We start from the raw sequence: 27,282 nt of genomic DNA, 5'->3' as shown, positions 1-27,282 counted from the left end.
GCAGAGCTCCTGCACTTTAAACACACAGCGCAGCAGATAACCTATTTCATCTCTGTTATTTACTAATGACACACTGTCATGCGTCTGGTTTAAATGACCTCTTCTGACACCTTTAGTATTTTTCACGCTTCCAGTGTCGGCCATGGGAAGTTTGTGCTTAGATCATCATTTCAAAATGACAAATCTGCATGCAGTTTTTAGACTTTTTGAAATGAGGTACTGGAAATCTGGTATATGTGCTGGCAGAAATACAAGTGTGATTTAATGTGAGGTGTCAGACACATTCCTTGGTCGTTTAGTGAACAAAAGTGTTGTTGCCTGCAAAATCTGGCGGTCTCCAGACCACGCTGGACACCGCAGAAAGACAAAGCGGTTACTCAACCAAACACTGCTTCACAGTGTGAGCAATTACGTAAGGCTTGAAGAGATGTGTGCACATGTACACACACAAATTCATATAAACAGAATTGGAGATAACAAAAGAAAAAATACTGCACAGTATGAAGTGAAAAAATGTATGAAAACCTGTCTATTTAATTACTTGACAGAATATGAAGCAAGTACTCAATTACAAACAGTTTCTGAACATTTTTGAAACATTAGTGGTGATATAAAAATGTTTCCTGAGCACCAAATGAGCACATTAGAATGATTTCTGAAGAATCGTGTGACACTGAAGACTGGAGTAATGATGCTGAAAACTCTTTCAACTTTGCTGCTTAAAAAAGTGTTGCATGCAGAACTGTTGCAAACAATTTATTTGTGTGGAATTTAAACAAACAAATTAAGTTTAATTAATGTTCAACTTAATTTGTTTGCTTAAATTCAACACAAATAAATTGTTTACAACCACTTAACGTAAAAAAATTGGGTATATCCAAGTAATCATCTTTGAATAATTTTTTTTCAGGGTACCGGAATAAATAAAGTAAAATGATAAAAGATGTAATATCTGACCATAGAGCTGGGCGATATGACAAAAATCTCATATGATGTGTCATCTCATATCCTGATGACGATATATATCATCATACAGTACCATTTATGAAAATGTAATCAGTTAATAGTTTACATATAGTAGTGTGAAAAAGTGATACAGATTTTATTTTATTTTTTTTTGCATGTCTGACACACTTTAATGTTTTAAATCAGTGGATCTCAAACTTTTTTCATCAAGTACCACCTCAGAAAAAAAATTGTTTCTCCAAGTACCACCATAATTACCAGTATTGAAATACAGTAAAATAACTACTGACTAAAAACGTCAACATTTAAAATAAAATGTGCTTTTAAAAGTTAAAAATGAAAGGTTACTGTTCTTAAAATTAAAAAAATAATAATAATAAATCAACTCCTTTAAAGTATTAACATAGTAGCCTATTTATCAACACCTGAAAACATAGGCTATATGTCATCATATTCATATTTAAATCATTTTAACATATAACATATTTTTTTACATTTTTAAATCATTTTTGTACATATGACATATTTGATTCCTCCGCGTACCACTAGAAGGAAGCCCTGGTGGTACACATACCACAGTTTGAGAACCACTGTTTTAGATCATCAAACTAATTTAAATATTAGTTGAAGATAACATGAATAAAATTAGGGATTTTATTATTAAGGGGAAACAAAGTACAAAACTACATAGCCCTGTGTGAAATGTTTTTTTTTTTTTTGCCTTTTAAACTTCATTACTGCTTGGGGCCACTCTTAGCAGCAACAACTGCAAACCAGCATGTTTGATAACTTACAATGAGTCTGTTACAGCGCTGTGGAGAAATTGGCCCACTCATCTTGGCAAAATTGTTGTTATTCAGCCACCTTGAAGGGTTTTTGAGCATGAAACTCCTCTTCAAGGTCATGCCACAGCATCTCAATTGGATTCAGGTCAGGAATTTAACTAGGCCACTCCAAATTCTTCATTTTGTTTATCTTGACCCATTCAGAAGTGGACTTGCTGGTGGGCTTTTGGTCATTGTCCTGCTGCAAACCCAAGTCTGCTTCAGCTTGGGGTTACAAACAGATGGATTTAAATATTAGTCAAAAATAACACAAGTTAACACATCATGCAGTTTTGAAAAGAAGATTTTTATCATTAAGGGAAAACAAATTACAAAACTACATAGCCCTGTGTGAAAAAGTGTTTGACTCCCCTGCTTAAACAGCTTATCTCTGGTGTATCACACCTAAGGTCAATTTCTAAAGCCATATCCATGGCCTGATTACTGCCACACGCTGTTCACAATCAAGAATTCACCTAAATAGGACCTGCCTGACAAAGTGAAGTAGACCAAAAGGTCCTCAAAATCTAGACATCAAGCCGAGATCTAAAGTTAGTCCAAATCCAAAATTAATCCAAATCCAAGATAATTGAGATCTATTAGAAAATTATAACATTGGAAAATGTTATAAAGTCCTTTCTAAAGCTTTAGGACTGCAGCAAAGCACAGTGAGAGCCACTACAAATAGCAAAAACATAGAACAGTAGAAAACCTTCCCAAGAATGGCTGGCCGACAAATATTACCTCAAGAGTGCAGTAACAACTCATTCAAAAGGTCACAAAAGATCCCACAACATCATTTATAGAACTGCAGGCTTAACTTGCATTAGTTATGGTGAGTGTTCATGACTCCACCATAAGAAACAGACAAGGGTTTCTTATGGGGAAAATGGTTTGCATGGCAGAGCTCCAAGACAAAAACCACTGGTGAGCAAAAAGAACATGAACGCTTGTCTCAGTTTTGCCCGGTCCTCAAGAATTTTGGGAAAATACTCTTTGGACTGACAAGAAAAAAGTTGGAATTTTTTAAAAGGTGTGTGTCCCCTTATGTGTGTTGTAGAAGTAACACCACATTTCAGAAAAAAAGAACATCGTACTAACAGTAAAATGTGGTGATGTGATGGTCTGGGGCTGTTTTTGTGCTTCAAGACCTGGACGATTTGCTGTTACATAAATGGAACCATGAATTTTGCTGTGTACTAAAATAACTGAAGGAGAATGTCCGGGCAGCTGAAGCAAACTTGGGTTCTGCAGCAGGACAATGACCCAAAGCACTCCAGCAAATTTAATTCTGAATGGCTGAAGAAAAACAAAAGGAAGAATTTGGACTGGTCTAGTCAGAGTCCTGACCTGAATTCAATTCAGATCCTGAGGCATGACCTTAAAAAGGCAGTTCATGCTCAAAAGCCCTCCAGTATGGCTGAATTATGACAATTTTGCAAAGATGAGTGGGCCAAAATTCCTCCACAGCACTGTAACAGACTCAATGCAAGTTATCGAAAATGCTGGATTGCAGTTGTTGCTGCTAAGAGTGGCCCCAAGCAGTAATAAAGTTTAAGAGGCAAACACTTTTTTACACAGGGCTATGGAGTTTTGTATTTTGTTTTCCCTTAATAATAAAACCCCTCATATTAAAACTGCATGATTTGTTTACCTGTGTTAGCTTCAACTACTATTTAAATTAGTTTGATGATCTGAAATAATAAAGTGTGACAAACATGCAAATAATTAAATCAGTAAGGGGCAAACACATTCTCTCACATACATACAGTAGAGTTGACCATCTGTAGCAATGTGGGGGAGATGAAAGACGCTGAGATGAACAGAGGAAGAAACGTTAAAAGAAAGGTAGAAAAAAGCTAGAAAAGGTTGCAAGAGGGATGAAAGAGTAGACTGCAAACAGTGAAACCATCTGGATAGTCTGGACTGCCAGGAAACTGTCCAGCTCCTCCTTCATTCTCACACAGAGAGCACACACTGCAGTTACCGCAATTGCCAGGCTGTTGGTGACAGTGTAAAACAATGTGTACATGCAAGAACAATATTTGCCTTAATTCTGGCAATAAATCTTCCAACTAAACGCAGCTTTCAGCTCCAGACCCAATACCTGAGGTTAAAGCAGATTTACTTCAATTGCAGCTACAATCTTTTTAAACAACATGACTTAAAATGTAACAAACATAAAAGAAAATCTCCTAAATAAGTCAAATAACAAGATTTCATTAGGTCTTTAACTGCAAGTTTTATGCTAATCTCCTTAGCATAATACAAGTTCTGTCATTATCTGATTTATAATAATCATAGTTTCAAGGCTGTGAAATACAAAAGAGACACACACAGTGTCTAGCATAAATGAGCACACCCCTTACAGATCTCTCTTTTAAATAATACATAATAATAAATATAGGATGTTACACAAGAAGATATGTGTGTATATATCAGATTATCAGATCAATATCAAAGCCAAAGCTAAAACCACTCTAACAAAAAAATAAATAAATCACAGTGCAAAAATTTGTACAACCCTACTGAATACAGCGGGGAAAATAAGTATTGAATATGCCATGTTTTCCTGGGAATAACATTTCTAAATGAGTTGTTGACATGGAATTGAACCTCCTGATAATGTCAATGTCAAAGCAGCTGATTTTAATTTATAATGACAAAGGGAAGAGGTTTGCTGAAGAATTACTGAGAGATTTCAGCTGCTGTCTGGGCTTTCACTTCCTTTCTACAACTCCCTTTCTTCATGTTTTCAATACTTTTTCCCTGCATCATTTCATTTTATTATACATAAATTAATTTGTAAACGAATTAGACTTGTTTTCTTTTACATATATGGATTTCTTTGTTTGTTACCAACATCCAAGGAAAATTTCAAGTCAACAGCACATTTAAAAATATGTTTTCTGAGTGTTTGATACTTATTTTCCAAGCTGTATGTTACGAAAAATATAAAATTATTCATTCATTCATTTACTTTTCGGCTTAGTCCCTTTATTAACCTGGGGTCACTACAGCGGAATGAACCGCCAACTTATCCAGCACGTTTTTACGGAGCGGATGCCCTTCCAGCCACAACCCAACACTGGGAAAAATATTACATTATTTTTAATCAATTCAAAAAAGTAATTAAAATAACATTTAGTAGAAATTTTGTAGATTATCTTTTGCAACACATCTTTTTATTCTACTATCTAAGATGCTAGTTGACCACATACTTTAATGAATCTAAAAATAAATATTTTTTTAAATGCACCAAAATATATTGTCTATATTCACTAAGATATAGATAAAAAATTAATTTTCAAAATACTTAAAATATATATTTGTACTGAATAAATTTTACTTTACTTTATTTCCTTTTACGGTTTTTGTGGCGGTTCATTCCGCTGTGGCAACCCCTGAATAATAAAGGGACTAAGCTGAAAAGAAAATGAATGAATGAATGTTTTTTGTTTAGTTATTAGTAATATTACTGATCTAATACAGTTGCAATCAGAATTATTAACCCCCCTAAATTATTAGCCACCCTGTTACATTTTTTTTCCACAATTTCTGTTTAACGGAGATTTTTTCAACATATTTCTAAACATATAGTTCAATAACTCATTTCTAATAACTGATTTCTTTAATCTTTGCCATGGTGACAGCACATACTATTTTACTAGATGTTTATCAAGACACTTCTATACAGCTTAATGACATTTAAAGGCTTAACTAGGTTAACTAGTTTAACTAGACACACTCTCAGAAAAAAAGGTACAATGAGGGTACAATTTTGTTCCTAGAGGGAACAAAATATAAAATTGTACCTTTAAAGGTCCCATATTGGTCCTTAGGGTACAATTTTGTACCCAAATGGCCTATAAAGGTACAAATGTCCAGATTTAGGTTAGGAAGGTACATTTTTGTACCTTTTATAGCACATTTGGATACAAAATTGTACCGTAAAGGACCAATTTGGCACCTTTAAAGGTACAATTATATATTTTGTTTCCCTATAGGAACAAAATTGTACCCTCAGCTCATGATAAGATCAAGACACTATATAACACTAATTTAAATGCATTAATACTAAACATTAATACTAAAATACATAATTTAAAAATATAATAAATAAATAAATTGATTGAATTAAGTATTTTAATAATTTAATTTTTTTCATGTATTTAAATTACATTTTTTCTCAAAAATGTTAATAATTTAATTTATAATTGAATGTAATTTTAATCATTAAAATTTAATACTGGTCGTAAATACGTAAATACTGGTCTTTGCTTACTGTTTAAGACCCTATAGTTTATGGGATGTAGAATAAGAACCATGCAGTGACAGCATCTTCATACAGGTGGTGACGTTGCTGTCTCTTTAAGAATTTGGCTTGTTGAGACGTTATAGTAGTGTTTGTTACTGAGGCGGTCCGTCGAGTATGCTGGCTGTTTACACAGAACTTCGCACGCTTTTCAAAGAAAAGTCTATTTTGGAGTCCACACTTTTCAGGTAAGAATGTATTAAAGATATATTTTCAGTCTCATTTTTACATGTGAAGCCGTGTTTTGTTGATTTTGTCTGACTCTCGGGTCTCGGCTTTCCCCCGCTTTAAGTGCTCCGGGCTGCCTGGTGTACGTTGGCCTGCAGGATGGTGTTTGCTAAGATGTCTGCAGCTTATTAAAGAAGTTAATACAATGTGATATCGAAGTCACCGAGGGACATAACGTTATAGACGGTGAGTACTATATGCTGTTAGTTTTCTCGGTGTAAAAGTTCCCTTTATCGCCTACGTTACGTATTCGCGTCTTATATCTTACGTTACGTTACTGCTTTATTAATAAGTGTTGCCACGGCGGAATATAATAGCAACCCAAATAGCAAAATACACTCGGGCCAGTTGCGGCGGCAGAAGCGAGCCGACGCTGCCGTATCCGTGCACCGGAATCGGGCCGTGAGTAATGTTCGGTGTGGCCCGGAGCTCGCGCGACCAAAGTCTTCATATACCTTGATATAAAACCTTTTGTTATTAATACTGGAAATTTGTAATTATCGATAATGTTTTATATTTTGAGGCCATTTTTCTAGCCACGGTTGACCGCTGAAATGTAATTTTAGACGGTTATATAAGTTACACTGCCATTTTGTGAAGAAAAATCACAATTTTGTCACCGACAAAGCGACTGATTATGTAAACGTGGCTAGTTACAAACGTGGCGTGTGTATGCTTGTTACATATCTTCGTTTCAGTGTCTAAGTTACATTAATGTTGAGGAGTGTCCACAAACTGTCATGTATTGTTGGTGCTTTACTATCGTTTAACGTTATACTTGTGTTAATGTAAAATTATTAACATACCATGTTGTATAAATCGACGTTTTAAGTTATACTTTGTTCTTTAATGTAATAATTTGTCTCATCTGTTCTGAAACTGGTAACGTTACCTTGAGCTATTTTACCTATTTTATTAATATCTCAAAATAAATAAATAGTTATTGCTTTATCTTATTGCTTTCCAGAAGTTTATGAAGTTTCCAATTGTCTTTCAGGACAAGATTGAACAACAGAATGCAGGCTAACAGCATTAGACCAATGAAGGCATGTCATATGAAAGCATGGCTTTCAAGATGTAAGTATGTCTCATTATCTATACCATGGTTTTAATGGCTTACATACTATTTTAAATTTGTAGGTTTTTACTTACAAACAACAATAAATGTACACCCACATGTTTAAAATTATTTTCTAGGTTTTCATCGAAAGATGAGAGATCAACTTAAGAATGCTATGGACCTGACTCTAAGGTACTCTTTCTAAACTTTCTCCACTTGATTAATATTATTAAATTCTAGCTTTGGATGGATTCCTTCATATTTGTTTATATGCCACATTTTATGTTCCAGGAATTGATTTTACAGCAGCACTTCTCATGTTGCCAGCCTTGTTAAGCGAGACACTTCAACATTTCGTTGTGCTCCGGTGCGTATGTTGTTTTCTGTTTAGTATATGCTGTGATAAATGCATTTTATAATGCTTGATATTCTTTATATTAGGATGACGCAGTGGGTAGTGCTGTCACCTTACAGCAAGAAGGTCGCTGGTTCGAGCCTCGGCTGGGTCAGTTGGCATTTGTGTGAGGAGTTTGCATATTCTTCCAGTGTTCGTGAAGGTTTCCTCCAAGTGCTCCGGTTTCCCCACAAGTATAAAGACATGCGCTATAGCTGAATTTGGTAAGCTTATTTGTCTGTAGTGTATAAATGTGTGTGTGAATAAGTGTGTCTGGATGTTTCGTAATACTGGGTTGCAGCTAGAAAAGCATCTGCTGCATAAAACATATGCTGGATAAGTTGGTGGTTCATTCCACTGTGGCAACCCCAGATTAATAAAGGGACTAAGCCGAAAAGAAATTGAATGAATGAATGAAATTTATATTAGTCTTTTAATCTGTGATACTTTTTTTTTTAATCAGTGAATATTAATTATTTTACTTTCTATGCATGTTGATTTTCTCTTCATCAGTGATAGAGAGACTGATGTTAATGTAATTATTGCTTTGTCATTTACAGTGAACCATCTTCACCACATCCAACAGTTCAAGTACAGGAGGAGGCCACCGACTGGACAACTGTGTTAACAAGACGAGTCACGGCAGTCTTCAGAGTTGATGGGATTGCGATTGGCCGGGCTAATGATGTGGATGAATATACATTTTTGACATATCCATCTTATTAGAAGAACACCTTGATGTTTCTGCAGTGGAATGTTTTGAATGAACGGTGGACGGTGACAAGCCTCAATCTACTCCAGTTACCAGAGTGATCAACCTTGTTTTTTGTTTCTCTACATGTTCTTGGGATAATCACAATCATCAAGTTAATCCAGCACACTGCTATCATTCATGCATAAAGCAAATTTTTAAATAATTTGTGCTCCTAATGACTATCAAAGAACATTTTCCAGATATGAGTGCTTTACATGTCATGTTTATCAAAAGCATAAACACATATTGTGTTACAACAAATTACAACTCCACTTGAGAATGATGAGGAGTAATCTACTGATGTTGAGGAAGAGGCTACTGATGTATTTGGTTTTCTGCACTGTTGAAGCAATTTATAGAGAAAATAAATGAAATGAAATTCAGAGAAAATGTTGATGACAAATTATTTATTATGACTCAGTATTCTGACTAAAGACAAATACTTTGGACTTTATAAAGTGCAGTACTTGATGTAGCCTGTGTAATGTGTTTATAAATCTTAAACAGTATTCTTTTGGTCTTTGTATTAAGTGTAGATTATTTAGTTTTTATTCTTATCTAAATTGTTCTTTTTACTGTTTTACATGTCTGCTTTATACTTGCTGTGTAATTTTATTTCTTAACACATTCAGTTGTGATTTGTAATGAAATATTTCTACATTAATAAATAAATAAAAATGGACATCTGTGAACCAAAATATTTTATTTATTTATTTGTGCATGCAGTCACCAAAGGATCAAAATGCCTTGGTCAGTACCCTGAAAATACTATATAATATAAAAAGGTACATTTTTGTACCTTCAGTGTCTAGGGTACAAAATTGTCCCTTAAAGGGTACAAATGTAGAAGGTACAATTTTGTACCTTTAAATAGAGGTACAAATTTGTACCCTTAAGGGTACCACCCCAGTGACGGGCCATTTGTACCCTAAAAGGTACAATTTTGTACCTTTTTTTCTGAGAGTGCAGGTTGGGTTTATTAGGCAAGTCATTTTGTAACGTTGGTTCGTTCTGCAGACAATCTAAAACATATATAAGTCAAAGGGGCTAATAATTTTGACCCTAAAATGTTTTTTTTCTAGCCAAAATAAAGCAAAGAAAAAATATTATCAGACATACTGTAAAACATTTCCTTGCTCTGTTAAACATAATCTGGGAATTGTTTAAAAAAAATAATAATCTAAGGGGGGCTAATATTTCTTACTTCAACAGTACATCTACTACATCTAATAGCGATATATACTGTATTTGCTGAACATAAGTATTCATTTCTTTAAAAACTATAATACAAATTCAATAAAAAATACAAATCCTGAACTTTTAAACTTTAGTGTTTAAGTCTCAAAAAACGTCACGAGATCAATCAAATATAAATCATATGCAAATAAAATCAATATAATTTTATATGCATATGATTCACATGCAATATTTCAATACTTTCCAAGCCATTTATGATGACAAGATATAAAAATGAAACAATTTTCAAAGCAAATCATGCCATCTGCAAGGTCATTAACCAAGTCATCGCCTTTGACGTCAATAGACTTTCTATCTTTTTTTTTTGCTTAACTGTCTCCTTAAGGTCACCCTGGCAATCAAAAAATTTGAAAGTGCAGCTTGTGCGTATCGCCCTGATTGTGAACGCAACATCTTCATCATGTGATTGTGACGGTCATCAGTAGTGTGCATGTCTGCTGATTGCGTTTAGACTGAGAGACACTGAGATTGTCTACTTGTGTCAATGCGACTGCAGGACAAACCAGCAGTTAAAGCTGAGATAAGCGTTGAGTGTTTACAGATGTGAGCAAAGCAGTCTGGGAAGAGCAGGAGACTGATGAGATCACAGACACGTTTGATAATCAACATTTATCTTATCGCAGAAAAGGGCCAAAGGGAGACAAAGGAAAACTCACACACAGAAAACTGAAAAACACATGAGGATTGACATAAAGAACACTAGAACTGTGACTTTATGGCTTCAGGCACATCCGCGTGTCTGTCAAACAAAGCAATTTCATTTAGACTGGCCATTTGGAAAATTTGTTAGATATTCAAATATAAGCATCATTTTAAAAAAAAATCTGAAATTTTATAGATTAACTAAATATCCTTAATAGTGTACGCAAGTACCCACACTGTAAAAAATATCTAAGTGCTTTCCATTTATATACAGTTGTGAATCAACCTTTATATGCTCCCACCCAGACCCATTGTCACCCTCTGCCAGTGCATTGATAAAATTAACATTTGGATGTGCTAAAAATGTCTTCAGTTAAACAAAGAGAAACTGAAGTCATAGCATTTTGGGAAAGATGAGTTTCTTAAGGTGAATGTGTACCTTGCCTCTAGGGGTGAAAAAAAGTCAAGAATCTAGGTGTGATTCTGGAGTCAGTTTTAGTAGTGGTGTCAAAGCAATAAATAAATCAGCATACTATCATCTCAAAAACATTGCAAGAATTAGATGCCTTGTGTCAACTGAGGACTTAGAGAAACTTGTTCATGCTTTTATCAGCAGCAGGGTGGATTACTGTAATGGACTCGTCTATCTGGCCTTCCCAAAAAGACAGTCAAACAGCTGCAGATCATCCAGAATGCTGCAGCCAGGATTCTGACCAGAACCAGAAAATCAGAGCACATCACACCTTTCCTCAGGTCTTTACACTGCTTTCCAGTTACATTTAGAATATATTTTAAAGTATTACTACTTGTAAAAAATCACTAAATGGCTTAGGACCTCAATACATTATGCTCACTGAATACAAACCCAAAAGATCACTCAGATCATTAGGATCAAGTAAATAAGAAATTCCAGGAGTTCAGTCAAAGCAGTGTAGATCGGTCTTAAAGTTTAAAACCATTTTTTTTTTTAATTAAAGTCGGCCTCAGTTTTAATCAAGACTGATAAAATATCTGTTTAGCTGTGCCTTTAGTAAATGAGCACTGTGCTACGTCTGACAGATCCGACTATTATGTCTTTCTTTTCTTTTTCATTAAAACTTTTAACAAATTTAATCTTATTCCATCTGTTTTTATACATTTCATTCTTTGTAACTGTACAGTTTAAAAAGTGACTTTTATTGACATTTGAGTAGTTTGAAATAATATAATACAGAAATAAGTCAGTAAAATATCTGAAAATGAGCTGGCAGTTTATTACAAGGTATTTGTACAATAATATACAACAACAACCCAGACAATATTTCTCTTTAAACTACTTAAAATGTTAATGAAAACACTTTTTCAAGGTTAAAATGTAAAAAAAAAATCAAGGTCTCATAATGCAACTCAAAAGCCTAATAAATGGGGAAAAAACAAATAAATAAAAACATAAGAATGCACAAAATATGCAAAACTGTTAATTTGGGATATTTTTTTACAGTGCTGGGAAAGAAATCAAGCAATTCTTGCTCAATAGAAAAACAATTGTTTCGTAATCTTTAATCAAAATGTTAGAGTGATCTGTGAAATTACTTCCATTCATGCAAACACCAAGCACTATTATTTTTTTTTCATGATTCAACTAATTCCTGTTGGATAAAATTAATGCCCTGCCTACATTAATTCGGACTATGTATATATACACAATAAATGATATGCCCTATTTTCAAAATAAATAAAAGGAATATTGGGAAATATTACTACAATTTAAAGTAGGCATTTATTATTTTTTATTATGGTTGTTATTATTATTATTATTATTATTATTATTATTATTATTGATATATTGTGAAAAATTATTACAATTTAAAGTAACACTATTATTATTATTATTATTATTATTATATTGTGAATATTAATACAATTTAAAGTAACCATTTATAATGATATTGTGAAATATTATTACAATTTAAAGTAACTATCAAAATAAATTAATTAAAATAAAATGTATAATTCAATGCAATTATAATATATTGTAATAATTTATTTTAATTATATATTTTTATATTTATATTTTAAAGCTATTTATTCATGTGATAAAAAATCTCTCACTTGATTTTTAGAAATCATTCTAATATCGCATATTGGATGCTCAATATACATATGTGTGCCTGTGCCTTTTGTGAATTATATTTTGCTTGATTAGATTTAGTATGCAAGATGTCTGACATTCAATAGTTCCTATCTATCCATCTATATCTAAATCTATTACCATTATTATTCATTTTTCATTTATTCTTTGATCAACAGAAAGTTACGTCACACAATAACTGTCTCTTTTGATCAATTTAATGGATAAAAATATCTACCAATTAATTCAATGAAGAAAAAAATATGACGCTACATATAACATCTATGACTTGCTCATAAAGCTTTTTTTAGGGTTGAATAGTTAATTCAGCCTGTTCTCTTCCACCTGCTCCTCACAGAGAAGTGTTTCTCAACCATTCCTGTATTGCATGTTAATTCTGCAACATCTGTCCTGAATGAACTCTGCAGAAATGTGAGGAAAGTTGTCTAGTCTGCGTGCCCTCGACCCAAACTCTGATCCACCATGGGACTTTCTGCATCTTGCTCAGTCTGTGTCACGGGACCAGGCTAAAGAGGTAATAGCTTAATGCAGCCAAAATCAAAGACTGCAGATATCACATGAACTTGGGAGATGAAAAGGTCACTTCTACATTCAGAACTTCAGAAGACATGTTATATATAGAATGTGTTATATGTTTAATGTGTTGGCGGCATGATGGCTCAGTGGTTAGCACTGTCACCTCACAGCAAGAAGGTCACTGGTTGAAGTCTCGGCTGGACCAGTTGGGATTTCTATGTGGAGTTTGCATGTTCTCCCCTTGTTGGTGTGGGTTTCCTTCAGGTGCTCTGGTTTCCCCCCACAGTCCGAATACATGCACTAGGTGAAATAAAGAAACTAAAATTGGCCGTAAATGGGTGTGTATGGGTGTTATCTTCAAAATGCTTTATATGTATATTTTTTAATGTTTGTCTTATTGTATAATTCTCTTTATATCCACTTTTTTGTCTTATATGCGAGGAATCCATATCCCAGATAGTATAATGCTTCAGATTTTAGGTTGTAACATACTATACCTCCGTTCTTCCTTTGGACCATGTTCCTTAAATTGAATGGTTTAACAAAAAACTAACAATATAACGAATTTGTAATAATTAATCATTAAATGTAAATTATTCATTATTAATTATAAATCTCAATGGTTGTTACCCTCATGACGTTCCAAACCCCTGTGACCTTTGGAACACAAATAAAGATATATTTTTAGGCTGATGCATCAGTGCACACTGCTCTTGAATTTGCGCACTATACTGACACTGAGGAGAAGAAACTGTTAAACGAAGTCATTATTTTTTTTCTTTAAGTTTAAATAACAGGATTCTCATCATATTTAAAAAGAATTGAGGCTGTAATTGCTGCCAAAGGTGCATCAACAAAGTATTGAGCAAAAACTGTGAATACTTATGTACATGTGATTTTTCAGGGGTTTTTTTTTTTTCATTTTTGATAAATTTACAACAGTTTCAAAAAATCTTTTTCCACATTGTCATTATGGGGTATTGTGTGTAGACTGCTGAGAAAAAAAATGATTTTAACCCAATTTGGCTGTAACATGAAAAATTGTTAAAAAAGTGAAGTGCTACGAATACTTTCCGGATGCACTGTAATATAACTGATACATAAATAATGATATAAAACATAAAAATGATATAATACATACATTAAAAAAATGTAAATATTAAAAGCATTCAAGGATTTGAGATGCTGATTACCATTAAACACAACATAACATCACGTTTCTCGTAAAAAGGGTCTATTGGTTATGTTTTAAAAGAGCGGGGAGTGGCTACTTGATATCTTCCACCTGGTCTTAAAGGTCCAGTGAAACTAATTGTTTTTAGATGTTAGTGGCAGTATGCTGGTCTTTAGGCATATCTATAAGCAAGATGTGGTACAAAACAATGACAAAATCCACATTTAGAAGATATAAAACCGATGTAAACATGTAAAGCTTGCAGTTTATCATGTCCACCAACTCACCTCATACTTCAGTTTCTCATCAAATCTTGACCTATCAAATGCTCTGTAGTATCTGACATGCCCCACCACCTTCAAGACACTTTTCATTTGCATTTCATTTGATAGGCTAGAGCTCAACCACTCTCACTGGCAGAGCAGTAATCAAACAAAACACTATTGGCTGTTGTTTTAAAAGAGGAGGAGCTACTCTATATGTCCCGCCTTCTTTTCATTTTGCAGATTATGTCAAACATCGAATAGAAATGCACATTTCAAAGCACTTTACGTGACCTTTAATTTTTCAGTTGTATTTAAGTTGCATTGAATATTTAACACAGAACAAAACACCTCAGTAAATCTTTAAATAATATATACAACGGCTAAATAAGCAACAAAAATGTTTCCTGAAATGCACATTTATCCTTGATATTCAATATTCACGCTTGATCTCTTTCTATGGATCATCCGGCAGTTCTAAGAGTCATGAAGTGCTGACAGATTCATGAAGACTCATGTGATCTCTGCTTAAGTCCACTGTGTGTTGTGCCCTTGTCACGGTCATATGATGCTTATAGGTCAGAGCAACGACTCTTCATTGCTCACGAGCCAGTCTGTGTTTGGAAGGGGTGACCAGAGAACCACACTTTACAGTTTAACCAAGATGACCGTAGTGCAAGGACATTCTGAGGTCAAAGCACCAGTGAGAATTCAAACTTTCCTAACACATTTGCCTAAGGCAACTTTCACCTCTTTAGGAAATACATGACACAATCTTGACTTTTGGCAAACGACCAAATTACTGATTTAAAGGGATAGTTCACCCAAAAATAGAATTTCTGCCATCATTTACTTACCCTTAACTTGTTCAAAGCCTATTTTTACATTTTCAGTAGTACACAAATGAAGACATTTTGAAGTAGGACTAAACAATATTACGTTTGAGCATCAATATCGCAGTGTGTATCCACAATAATCACATTGCTGGATTAGGTTATTTATTAAACATTAAAAGATAAAGATTTTATTAAATATTATTATTTTGTAATTACTATACTATGATGACCATGTTATTTTACATTTGATTGATTACATTTTTTCACTTGAAATTAAATAAAATCTCCAGAAAACCAAAGACAGTTTTAACAGTGCTTTATAGTTTTCTGGGGAGTTTAACAGTAAATTGTTTACTTAACTTTTCGTCACCTTGGAATTATAAGGTTCTATCTGCGTTCTGAATTGTTTTGAGATAATGAGCTTCAAAGTTTTTGCATTCCATAGCAAACAGCATGTGTGTAACAATTGTTTGTTAAATAAAAAGTCTTAAAATGTAGACAACTTATAAAAAAACATCCCAAAATGTAAATAAGTTGTAAATTAATAAGAATGTCAATAACTCAATTTTGACAAAAATGTCAGATAGAACCGTATAATTCTAAGGTGACGTTTTATTTTCTGTTGTATTTATATTGTAATTTACTATATTTTAGATGCACTGCATGTAAAAAAAAACAAACAAAAAAAAACTGATCATCCCAGTTGATCTAAATTAATGACATTTTTCCAAATCATCTGGTGAAATTTTATTCATATTGTAATCTATTTCCAATTCACGATATTGGAAAAAAACATTTTTTCAATATTGTCTAGCCCTACTTTGAAGAACGCTGGTTGCTGGCACCCATTGATTTCTATTGTATTTTTTTTCATCTACTATGAAAGTCGATAGGTGCCAGCAACCAGCATTCTTCAAAATATCTTCTTTTGAGTTCAACAGAAGAAGAAACTCATAAAGGTTTAAAACCACATGAGAGGGAATAAATAATGTGGTAGTTTTCACTTTTGGGTGAACGGATCCTTTAAATGAGAAACCCAAAAAAAGCAAAGATTTACATTATAAAGACATGCATATCCAAATTACAAATAATAAAAATGTGAAAGTATTTATTCATTTCGTCTTTAGAATAAACATTATATGAATATTTATTACATAAAATGCAAACAAATAATATTTAGTTTAATTGTATTTTAACTTGAATGTTTATGTAACATTATTCAAAGAAAATACAATTAATTAGATATTAATTATTTTATTTAATGAATGGAAACCCTATGGTTTATTTTCATTTTATTATATAAAAGAAAACATAAAATAAACAGAAATGTACGGAAAGCTTTTTAAATGTTTGTAGTTTATTAGTTTATACTGTATGTTTATTTTTAAATTTTGATAGAAATTGTAATATTTTTCTTTAATTTATGGGAATCCTGCTGTTTATTACATTACATTTATTAAATGTCTATTTAATTCCAAATTTTTATCAACAGAAAAACTTGAGAACTTGGCAGATAAAGAAATCCTATTAAGCACTTTACAAAAAAAATAAATAAATAATAACAATAATAATAATTAAACAGATCATAAAATTAACTTGACCTTTAGACTTTTCCATAGGATAAAATTCTTATTAGGGTGTCTTGAGAAAGCCAACACACTGTTATACAACATAAATTTAATATTCTTCTTCTTCTACTAAGACTAATTTTAATATGCATCTCCTTCTAGATCATTCATACTACAACCATCAAACTAACTCCAAACCTTCAAACTGGGGAGACTCGGGTTGCTATATTTTTTCCAACTGATGCGACTTACGGTTTTCTGAAAACTGACCCAGAAAATTCGGAAAAGTCCCATTGACTTAGCATTGGACCAAACTTTGTATTCTCATAACTACGCCAGTCTGCCAATCACTGTATGACCTTTCAACTTACTAGCCACACCCTAGCAACCACTTACGGCACCTTAGCAACTGTCCCATAGACTTCCATTCTAAAAACACTGCCATTGACTTTACATTGGACGTACTAACAACATACCATTTCATACTAGCAATTTACCAATCCATACTAGAAACATACTTATCATACTAAAACATACTAATCATACTAGCAACATGCTAATTGATACTAAAATCATGATAACAACATGTTAGTTTATACTAGAAACATGCTAGCGATATGCTAATTCATCCTAGAAACCTGCTAACCTATATGTAGTTATCTATCTATGCCAACTGCTTCAAACTTTCTAAAAACAACAAGCCACCATAAAATTTGTCTATGGACTTTATTTTTCTAGTTTCACACTAAAACAAATCAGGTTCAATTTTGTTCCATATTTATTGAAAGTGCTTCCAACAACAACATTTGTGCAACGCTGCTAAACCCAATATCAGTTATCTTATGCAATAATAATAGGCAACAGAACTATTGCAAAGAAAAAAGCACATTTTGCAACAATTTCATCTCTGAATCACTCGCAGGCTCCCCTGGGGATCTGCAGTGCCTGTTATATCTAAATCAGATCTGAAAAAGGCTGTTTTTTTCAAAGAGAAGTTCAACATTGCCTCTGGATCGTCTCCCAGATATTTTCCTTCTATGATGACTTAATTACTCAAATAATTCAATTAGCTGCATACCGGCAGAATAAGAAGCGTGAAGAAAAAGAGCAGCATGCTGGAGATTTACAACACCCAAAACCAATAACACACCACAGCGCAGAATATCAAATGAGTCATCAAATACTGTGTGCAATGGCTTGCATTGGTTTAAAGCACTACAAATACAAAATCCACTAAGAACAAGTACATTTAGGAGTGCAGAGATAGGACAACTACAGAAAATGTCAACATTGAACTGTTGGTTAAAAAAAGAATGACACAGGGGCATGTTATATTTATAATTTATGATAATGCCATATGTTTTAACGATGTGTAAGAGGACATTGTCAAATGTGTCACTTCCTTTTGCAAAAAAAAACAAGCATCTATTTTGTTAAAAAACACTGACTTATTAAAACAAAAACTCTGCCTGAACCGTTTTGTTTTTTTATACTTTAAAGATGATATATTTAACTAATGTTACAAAAGCAATCAATTACAGCATGTTGCAATAACAATTATGATATTGGTCTCATGATACAACAGTTCAACAAATTAAAGTTAGTTAGGAAAGCTGAGTTTGCTGAGCACTAGTTAGGGCTGCACAATATTTTTTCAGCATCAATATTGCAATGTGATCATTTGCAATAGTCACATTGCAGGATCTGCAAAGTGGAATAATAGCATTTAATTATTACTAAAAACATTTAAAGTGGATTACAAAAGTTTTTTCCATTCTTGTCATTTTGATGATGTTGAATTTTAGGACAACTTAAGGATTTGATAAGCTTCAAATGTTGACAACTGTATACAGTGTTATTTTACATTAAATTTCTGTGCCTCAATACCTCTCCAGAAAACCTTAAAGTGATGTTTGTTTATTTTGTATATTGATCTATGTTATTAATTTATACTTTAATTAATGTAATGATCATTATGTAATACAGTTGAAGTCAGAATTATTAGCCACCCTTTGATTTTTTTTCCTTTTTTTAAATTGTACCCCCATGATGTTTAACAGGGCAAGGAAAGCATACAATTTTCACAGTATGTTAGATAATATTTTTTTCTTCTGAAGAAAGCCTTAATTGTTTTTTTCAGCTAAATTAAAAACAGTTTTTTAATTTTTTAAACACCATTATAAGGACAATATTATTAGTCCCTATAAGCTAGATTGTTTTTTTCAATGGTCTACAGAACAAACCACTGTTATACAATGACCTGCCTTATTAACCTAATTAACCTAGTTAAGCCTTTAAGTGTCACTTTAAGCTGTAAAGAAGTGTTTAAAAACTATATAGTAAAATATTATGTACTGTCATCATGGCAAAGATAAAATAAATTAGTTATTAGACATGAGTTATTAAAACTATTATGTTTATAAATGTGTTGTACAAATCTCTGAACAAAAATTAGGGGGAAAAATAAACAGGTCTAATAATTCAGGGGGGCTATTGGGCTAATAATTCTGACTTCAACTGTATATGTATTATGCAGATTCACTCCTCTACATTAGTCATACTGTGAAATTATATTTATATTGCAATATCAATTGCAGAAAAACAAAATATCGCAATGTCGGTTTATTTCCAATATTGTGCAGCCCTACCAGTATTATTTTATTGTTGCTTTGTTTGTGTTTATATTCTAAAGAGTTTGGAAGTAAACATTTGTGCATCATAGACAACACTGTATACTGGATTTTTTCCTGTACTTTAGTTTATGAATTACTTGAGCCAATAAGTCAGTAATCCTTTCTCTTGCTTTATGTAAATACGAACTTGTTATGCTGTAATCATGCTGTATTTGATTGCTTTTGTGATCTTAGTTAAATATATATATTATCTTTAAAATATAAATTTCATACAGTAAGTCAATGTTGTTTGAAAATATTTTTGATATCGAAAATCGGTATCTTGAAATTTGAAGTATTTTTGTGATAATGGATTATGTGTGGATAATGTAGTAAAACACTTAAACAAATTAGAGTTGATATCGAGTTAGAACCAGTATTATTTTCCTTTTTTTTTTTTTTTTGCTTTGAATTGTTTTTTTGTTTTGTTTTGTTTTGTTTTTTTTAAAGAGTTATATAATAGAACATTTGTGCATCTCAGACAGCACTATACAGAGTTTTTCCAGTTCTTTAGTTTATGAATTACTTGAGCCAATGAGTCAGTGATTCTTTCACTTGTTTCATGTAAATACAGCACCATATCACAAAAAAACACCCTGAAATATGAAGATATCCATTTTTAATATTAAAAATATTTTTTTAAATGTTTAATATTTTTTAAAGATTTTCTAAAATATTATAAATATGTTAGCTAAAATATAATAATTTAACAGCAAACATAAATTTTATAAATATATAAAATAGTTTTACAATAAATAAAACTCTGTTTTATGTTTTACTGGCGGAACACTTTTCAGGAACAAAGTTTTAAACATTCTTTTTTGCATGTAAATGCTTTAAACTTTTATTGCAATTGGAAAATTATATTGGAATATATATATATATATATATATATATATATATATATATATATATATATATATATATATATATATATATATATTATAAATTGGAATATTTGCGCTGTAACAGGCCTTAAAGGGATGGTTCAGCCAAAAATGAAATCTCTTTTATTGTTTGCTCACGCTTCACTTGGTTTAAAACCAAGTTTTATTCTTCTGTTGAATGCAAAATAAGTTATTTTGAAGAATCCTGGATGATGGCACCCATTGACTATCATATTATTACTATGGAGGTCAATGAATACCAACAATCAGCATTTTTCAAATTATCTTCTGTGTTAAAAAAATAAAGTTGTTAAAAAATGACATAAGGATGAGTAAATGATGAGGTTACTTTCATTTTTGGGTGAACTATCCATTGAAAAACAAATGAAAGTGATAAACAGTAGTGCTTGTTTAACTATTATCACTAAAATGTGACTATAGGAGATATACATACTGCACTCTGAAGCCCTAGTTGAAAACTGCAACAATAGATTTCTTCAGCATCATAAAACATACTGATTGTGTGAAAAGCAAATACCAAGCCTATTACACAGTAACCTCTTTAAAATAACCTGACAGAACTGGGATCCTCATACAAGGAAAATAAATGATACAATAAAGCTATACAACAAAAAAGTGATAGTAAAATGAAAGCTATTATCTATTTTTTCTGTTAATAAACATTTCAAAATCTACATCCTTATTGCAGTGTATTCAAGTAAGGGCAAAGCTAAATTATCTCTAAACCGAGGAACTGAAAAACCCAAGCTAAGTAAGGTTATTTATAACACATATTTTAATATGCCACAAGCTATAAATGTGCTATGATGAATCTAGAGAGATTCTGTGTACCAATGAAACAGACAGGCTGTATTCACTCTAATATGAATTGCAGAACACTGTGGATATAAATCTAACAGATCGCCCTTCTCTCTGTGAAAGAATTGCAGCGATAACCTTTATATTATTACACTGGATTATCAGCAATAAACTGAGAATGAAATAAACCAGGGCTGTATGATTAAAATGAGGGGAAGAAAGTGAGAAGTGATTCTGTTATCAGCTTCCCCTGCATTCTCAGAGGGAGAACTGCTGCTAGCATGCGTTTCGCAGCATTCGGAGAAGTTAAAAGTGTGCCAATCCTAAACAAACTCCAGATTTTTGGCATATAATGTAGTACAAGATTTGTTCTACAATATCGTCTAGGTCTGGAGAGGCTAGACAGATGACTTGCCACTGTAGTAAATGTTAAAAATAGCCCTGCCACTAGATTCATAAAACCAACAAGTAGGCTAGTCTCGATTACAGCCAGCAGTTCCTCAAATCTGAGTATCATTCAACTGCGCCATAGCATGTTTTGATGTTTTTTTTATTAAACACATCTGTGCCGATTTAATTGGTTTTCTAGAAAATATCTGCCTTCGATCAGAGACATTTCCAGGTCATCTAACTGATTTATTTGAGCAAAGTAAATAAAGAAAATGTTTTCATCTACTGTTGTTTGAGGCAAGATTTAAACAATCTAAATCTTTCAAAAAGCCAGCATAAAATTAAAAAACATGAAATTAAGACCATTTTCTATATTTCCACAAAAATAACTAGCAGACATCTGTAGAAAATATGGTATTACTGCTTTTCTAAATAAGTGTGCATGTACAAAACAGCAACAATGTATTAAAAATTAAACGTTTTTACGCAATCATGATAATGTGGTGAAAACTACTCACGTTCACAGGGTTCCACAAAAAAAACTTATGATGCATGCCAGGCCAGTAGATGGTGATGTTATGTCGAACAACCACTAAACTTGTGCTGGGCAAGAAATTGAAATGTAATTGCAATCATAATTAAGCAAAAGCTCCAATTGTCCTGCACATCTTGTGAGGAAAGAATGGTTCTGTCATGTGTAGTAAATCTCCTCCAAAAGCCAGAGGGCGCTCTCATATGAAAACCCCAATATAGTGGGAAATGCTGATAGATGTTTCTGTATAAACAGAATAACTGACTGGTTTCGACGATTCAATGATGGTGATTCAATACAGAATCACTATCTCATTGATTTATATCAGACTGGACTGAAGAATACACTTCTTCTGAAGATAAACAAAATAAAAAAATTGAGTGGCCTAGTAAAAGCCCTGATCTGAATCCAATTGAGATGCTGTGTGAGTTTAGAGTAAAAAAATGCCATTAATTGTGATATATTCACATGCTTTCAGATGTGTCAGCATTTACTAAACAGCGCTATAATTCACTTAGAAGTGATGCTGTCATTTTCACAGAATGATTGTGTTTAAAAAAACTTAAATAACTGCACATGACCATCCCCTTTGGTTTAATTGTGCAGCCCAAATATTGAATTAATTAATATTAATTACTTGTGCACCACTTGTTATATACTTTTGCACACATACTCAAATTGAATATGCCATTTGCATGGACAATGTGACACAGTTTTTACAAAATCACATTTCTGTAGATTGAACCAAGATGATCAGAGCAGCTTTTACTAAAACTAGAAATCGTTTTTTAAAAGCTTGCCTTTACATGACCCATAAACAAATGTCCAAAACACATAAAAGTATTTAAAAATCATGTCATGTAAATGCACCCTTGACCACGAGACAACCATTTTCAAGTATGTGTTGTGAAGAAACATTTAATTTCATTAGCTGGAAAAAAAAGTGGAACAAAAAGCCCTCTTCACTGGAGTTGTTTTGAGACATCTCAAATCTCAAGGTTAATCTCATTCACACACACACATACACAAAGAAAACGGATGAAAAATTATGAATGTGTATAAAACTCTTAATATACCATAGATTTATAATAGAAAAAGTGTAGTAACCATGTCATATTACCATTTCTATAACTACAAATATTATGGTTAAGCTACGATTAGTGTACTTTACTCGTTTCAAACACGTTTCTTCAGTTAAACATAAAGCAAGAGTGTTGGCAAAAATTCAGCCATTGACTTCCACTGAAGGAACAAAACGTACTATTGAAGTCAATGGACTTTTTTCCCCAACATTCTTCAAAATATCTTATTCAGTGTTTAGCAGAAGAAATACATTCATAAAAGATTGGAAAGATTGGTTTTGGATCAACTATCCCTTTAAGCCTGCAGTGTCAGTGTATGTGTTATACAAAACTTCAATACTAAAAGTCTCGGAATTCTAGAGAATGGGTAATTCAAAGATTTACTCATGAATTCACACACTTAACGCCACCCAATGGCGAAAATAATCAACAAGGGGTGGGGAAAATATCAATAAATAAATTGGATGCTTGATAGACTAGCATCTAATAAAAAATTTATTAGACTAGGTCTAATAAAAATATGTTATTATTGATATTACATATATAATTTACAGCTAAAAAATTAGAAAACTATGAACACTTTTTAACAATAACAGCATATTTATCCTATCATAGCCCATTTATGACACATCTGAGGACATTGTTACGTTTTTTACTGATAAACAGAACTCTGACCTTCATCTAACAGTCGTTCGAGATGGTTGAAGATCCCACAGAAGTTTGGCAGGCTGCTCATCAGCTTCTTGTCGTTCATGAGCTGCATCAGATAATCAGGAGTGGGCTTAGGCTTCTCCTTCGTTTCCATTTCCCCAACCATGTTTAAAATTTTGCCTTAAAAATGCGTACGTCTGAGGGAAAACACGAAAGCCCCTTACCAAAAAAGCAAACTGCGGGGGTTTTAATGTGTTTCCCCGTATTTATTCCACACTCCTGCTACTTTTCAAACAAAACGTTGCAACTTTGTATCGCTCTCAACCATCAGTTTTCCCACCACACACAAAAAAACAACAAAACAAAACAAAAAAACAGCGATGACGCAATTAAGAAATGGGACCTTCGCGAAAGTTCTTATATGTTTGTTGGATGTTTGACGTCTAATAACTCCAAAAACTCCCGCATGCCCGCTGAGATTTGTGCGTCCTCTCCTCTTCTTACACCGCCACCAAACCTCTTTATCCAAACTGCTGATGACAGCTTTTCCACGGGACTTTCGGTGTCTGTCAGAACCCTCGAATAACGGTTTTAAAGCGCGGCGGCGTTCACTTGTAGACTCTGTCTCCCTCGCGCTTGTGGAAACTCCTTTAGTTGCGCCTGATGTTTCTGTGTTCAGTGCTGTTCTCTGCCAAAGCTGTCCGTCACATGATCACGATCAAGCCTACACTGCTCAACATTGCCATCGTGTGAAGTCGCCAATGGGAGGAGAAAGCTGCACAATCTGCCTTTTTTCCTCCCTCTCTCGCGCGCAGATGCAGAGCAGCTCATACACAAACTTGTATGTATACTTGAGAGAGAGTAGGAGCTCATGGAGACGTTGTGGCTCTTAAAGGGATAGTTCATCCAGAAATTAAAATTGACTAGTTTCTTTTTGTCAGAATAACATTAAAGCAGATTTTGATTGAAATTGTGGTAGTTGATGATTCATAATTGATCATTCAGCAATGGCATGTGTCATCTTGTGTCATAAGCATTCACTGAATTTTATTTTTAAATTTTCTGATGACAGTTGTACTAAATTTACTTTATAAGCATGATATAATGTTATCTATCAGTCAGAAATTTGCCAGTTTGTTAAATTGTGTGATAAAAATAAGCTAAAATATATACCAAATAAAAAACAGAAGAGTTGTAATTTGACCTTAAGTGTATACAGTCCATCCAGAAAGTATTCATCTTCACTTTTTTCAAATTTTTTTTTGTTACAGCCTTATTCCAAAATGGATTAAATTTGTATATTTCCTCAAAATTCTAAACACAAAACACCATAATGAAAATGTGAAATAATACTTTTTGAAATTGCTGTAAAAATTTTTAAAAATAAAAACCTGAAAAATCACACGTACAGAAGTATTCACAGCCTTTGCTCAATACTTTATGATGGACCTTTGGGTGCAATTACAGCCTCAAGTCTTTTTGAATATGATGCCACAAGCTTGGCACACCTGTCTTTGGGAATTTTTGCCCATTCCTCTTTGCAGTACCACTTAAGCTCTATCGGGTTGGATGGGAAGCAATGGTGTCCAGCCATTTTCAGATCTCTCCAGAGATGTTCAATAGGATTTAGATCTGGGCTCTGGCTGGGCCACTCAAGGACATTCACAGAGTAATTGTGAAGATTATATTTTTTTAAGAAGGTTACATCTTTTTGAAATTGACAAGAAGCTTATGATGTTGTTTTATAAATCTGTTCTTGAAAGCGTTGTTAGATATGGTATCACAGTTTGGTTTGGCAACCTATCTCTACAGTTTAAATCTAAGTTGACCTCTTAAAGTCAGGATGGAAAATTGTTGGGCACAAAGAATATTTTAATCCTCAAGTTTTATACGAGAATTGTGTCCTTAATCAGGTGGAAAGGATTCTGAATGATCCAACTCCCTCTGGTAGAAGATATAGAGTCCCTAAGTGTAGGTTGAACCGATATAACAAATCTTTTGTACCTGTTTCAGTGGGTTTATTACTTAATTAGTGTCATAATTGTTGTAATTTTGTATTGTTTTTATTGTTTGTTTTTATGGGATGTCTGCAGCAATATGGTGATGCCCATAACAAATTTTCCTTCAAGGAAAACAAGTTTACGACTACTACTACTACCACTACCAAAATTAAAGATTAAAGGTAATGATGTTGTAAATAATTGATGTTTCCCTCAATGACAGTTAATTTACAGTAGTTTTATAAGACCTCATGTAGTGGGTATTAAATGGGACCCAGTTCACCCTAAAAATTAAATCCTGTCATCATTTACTCCTCTTTCAGTTGCTCGAAACCTCTTTGAGTTTCTTTCTTTTGTTTAAAAAAGGAAGATATACTGAAAAAAATGCAAAAAAAAAAAAAATTGACTTCCATAGTATTTTTGTTCCTACTATGGATGTCAATGCCAGTTTTCTCCAACATTCTCCAGAATACCTTGTTTTGTGTTCAACTGAAGTATGAAATTTATAACCACATGAGTTAACAGTTGTCTGTAGCTCACGATGTGTTTTCCTTTATTTATGCAATCAAATCGCATTATTGGACCTTGATCTCTGCTCCAATAAGTTCTGATGTTAAAAATGTAATGTACAGTTTTAGATACAATTGTAATATAATGTAATATAATGTAATATAATATAATATAATATAATATAATATAATATAACATAATATAATATAATATAATATAATATAATATAGTATAATATAATATAATATAATATAATATAATATAATATAATATAATATAACATAATATAATATAATATAATATAATATAATATAATATAATATAATATAATATAGTATAATATAATATAACATAATATAATATAATATAATAGAATATAGTATAATATAATATAATATAACATAATATAATATAACATAATATAATATAATATAACATAATATAATATAATATAACATAACATATTATAATATAATATAATATAATATAATATAATATAATATAATATAATATAATATAATATAATATAATATAATATAATATAACAAAATATAATATAATATAATATAATATAATATAATATAATATAATATAATATAATATAATATAATATAATATAATATAATATAATATAATAAAAAAATATTGTGTAAAACAGAAAAGTTATTGGCAGCAAATAGCCTGCTTTTTTGTATTGTGATTAACATGACCATGCAAGACAATATATTGTTTCAAATGACTAAAAATGGAAATTATCAAAACTGATAATGCAAATCAAAAGCACACATAATCGGAAAACAGATTTTGTGTT

The 27,282-nt window shown here is 32.3% G+C and overlaps 1 protein-coding gene and 1 long non-coding RNA gene across 14 annotated transcripts in view; one reads left to right on the top strand and one right to left on the bottom strand.

Moving 5' to 3' along the window:
• The window catches only part of qki2 (QKI, KH domain containing, RNA binding 2), a 74,679-nt gene extending 50,008 nt beyond the window's left edge, over window positions 1-24,671 (bottom strand). For 12 of the 13 annotated variants that reach the window (XR_015503337.1, XR_015503338.1, XR_015503339.1 and 9 more), the window contains exon 1: window positions 23,986-24,671. Coding sequence is in view for 6 of the 13 variants with exons in the window: in XM_087274775.1 (XP_087130901.1) it covers window positions 23,986-24,127 (142 nt within the window). In the remaining 7 variants the exon portion in view is untranslated. The remainder of the gene's footprint in view (window positions 1-23,985) is intronic. The other variant, NM_200842.2, reaches the window with a different exon arrangement.
• On the top strand, window positions 6,190-9,235 carry LOC147841452 (uncharacterized). The gene is made up of 7 exons (XR_015504415.2): window positions 6,190-6,293; window positions 6,398-6,519; window positions 7,331-7,410; window positions 7,531-7,585; window positions 7,685-7,760; window positions 7,835-8,011; window positions 8,348-9,235. It is a non-coding gene; the product is annotated as an uncharacterized LOC147841452 (long non-coding RNA).
• Window positions 24,672-27,282: the final 2,611 nt, after the last annotated feature.

This window comes from Danio rerio, chromosome 12 (assembly GCF_052040795.2).
Source record: "Danio rerio strain M-AB ecotype USA chromosome 12, GRCz13ab, whole genome shotgun sequence".
Lineage (NCBI taxonomy): Eukaryota > Metazoa > Chordata > Actinopteri > Cypriniformes > Danionidae > Danio > Danio rerio.
The sequence above is the reverse complement of the archived record's forward strand: the minus strand, read 5'-3'. Positions and strand labels throughout refer to the sequence as shown.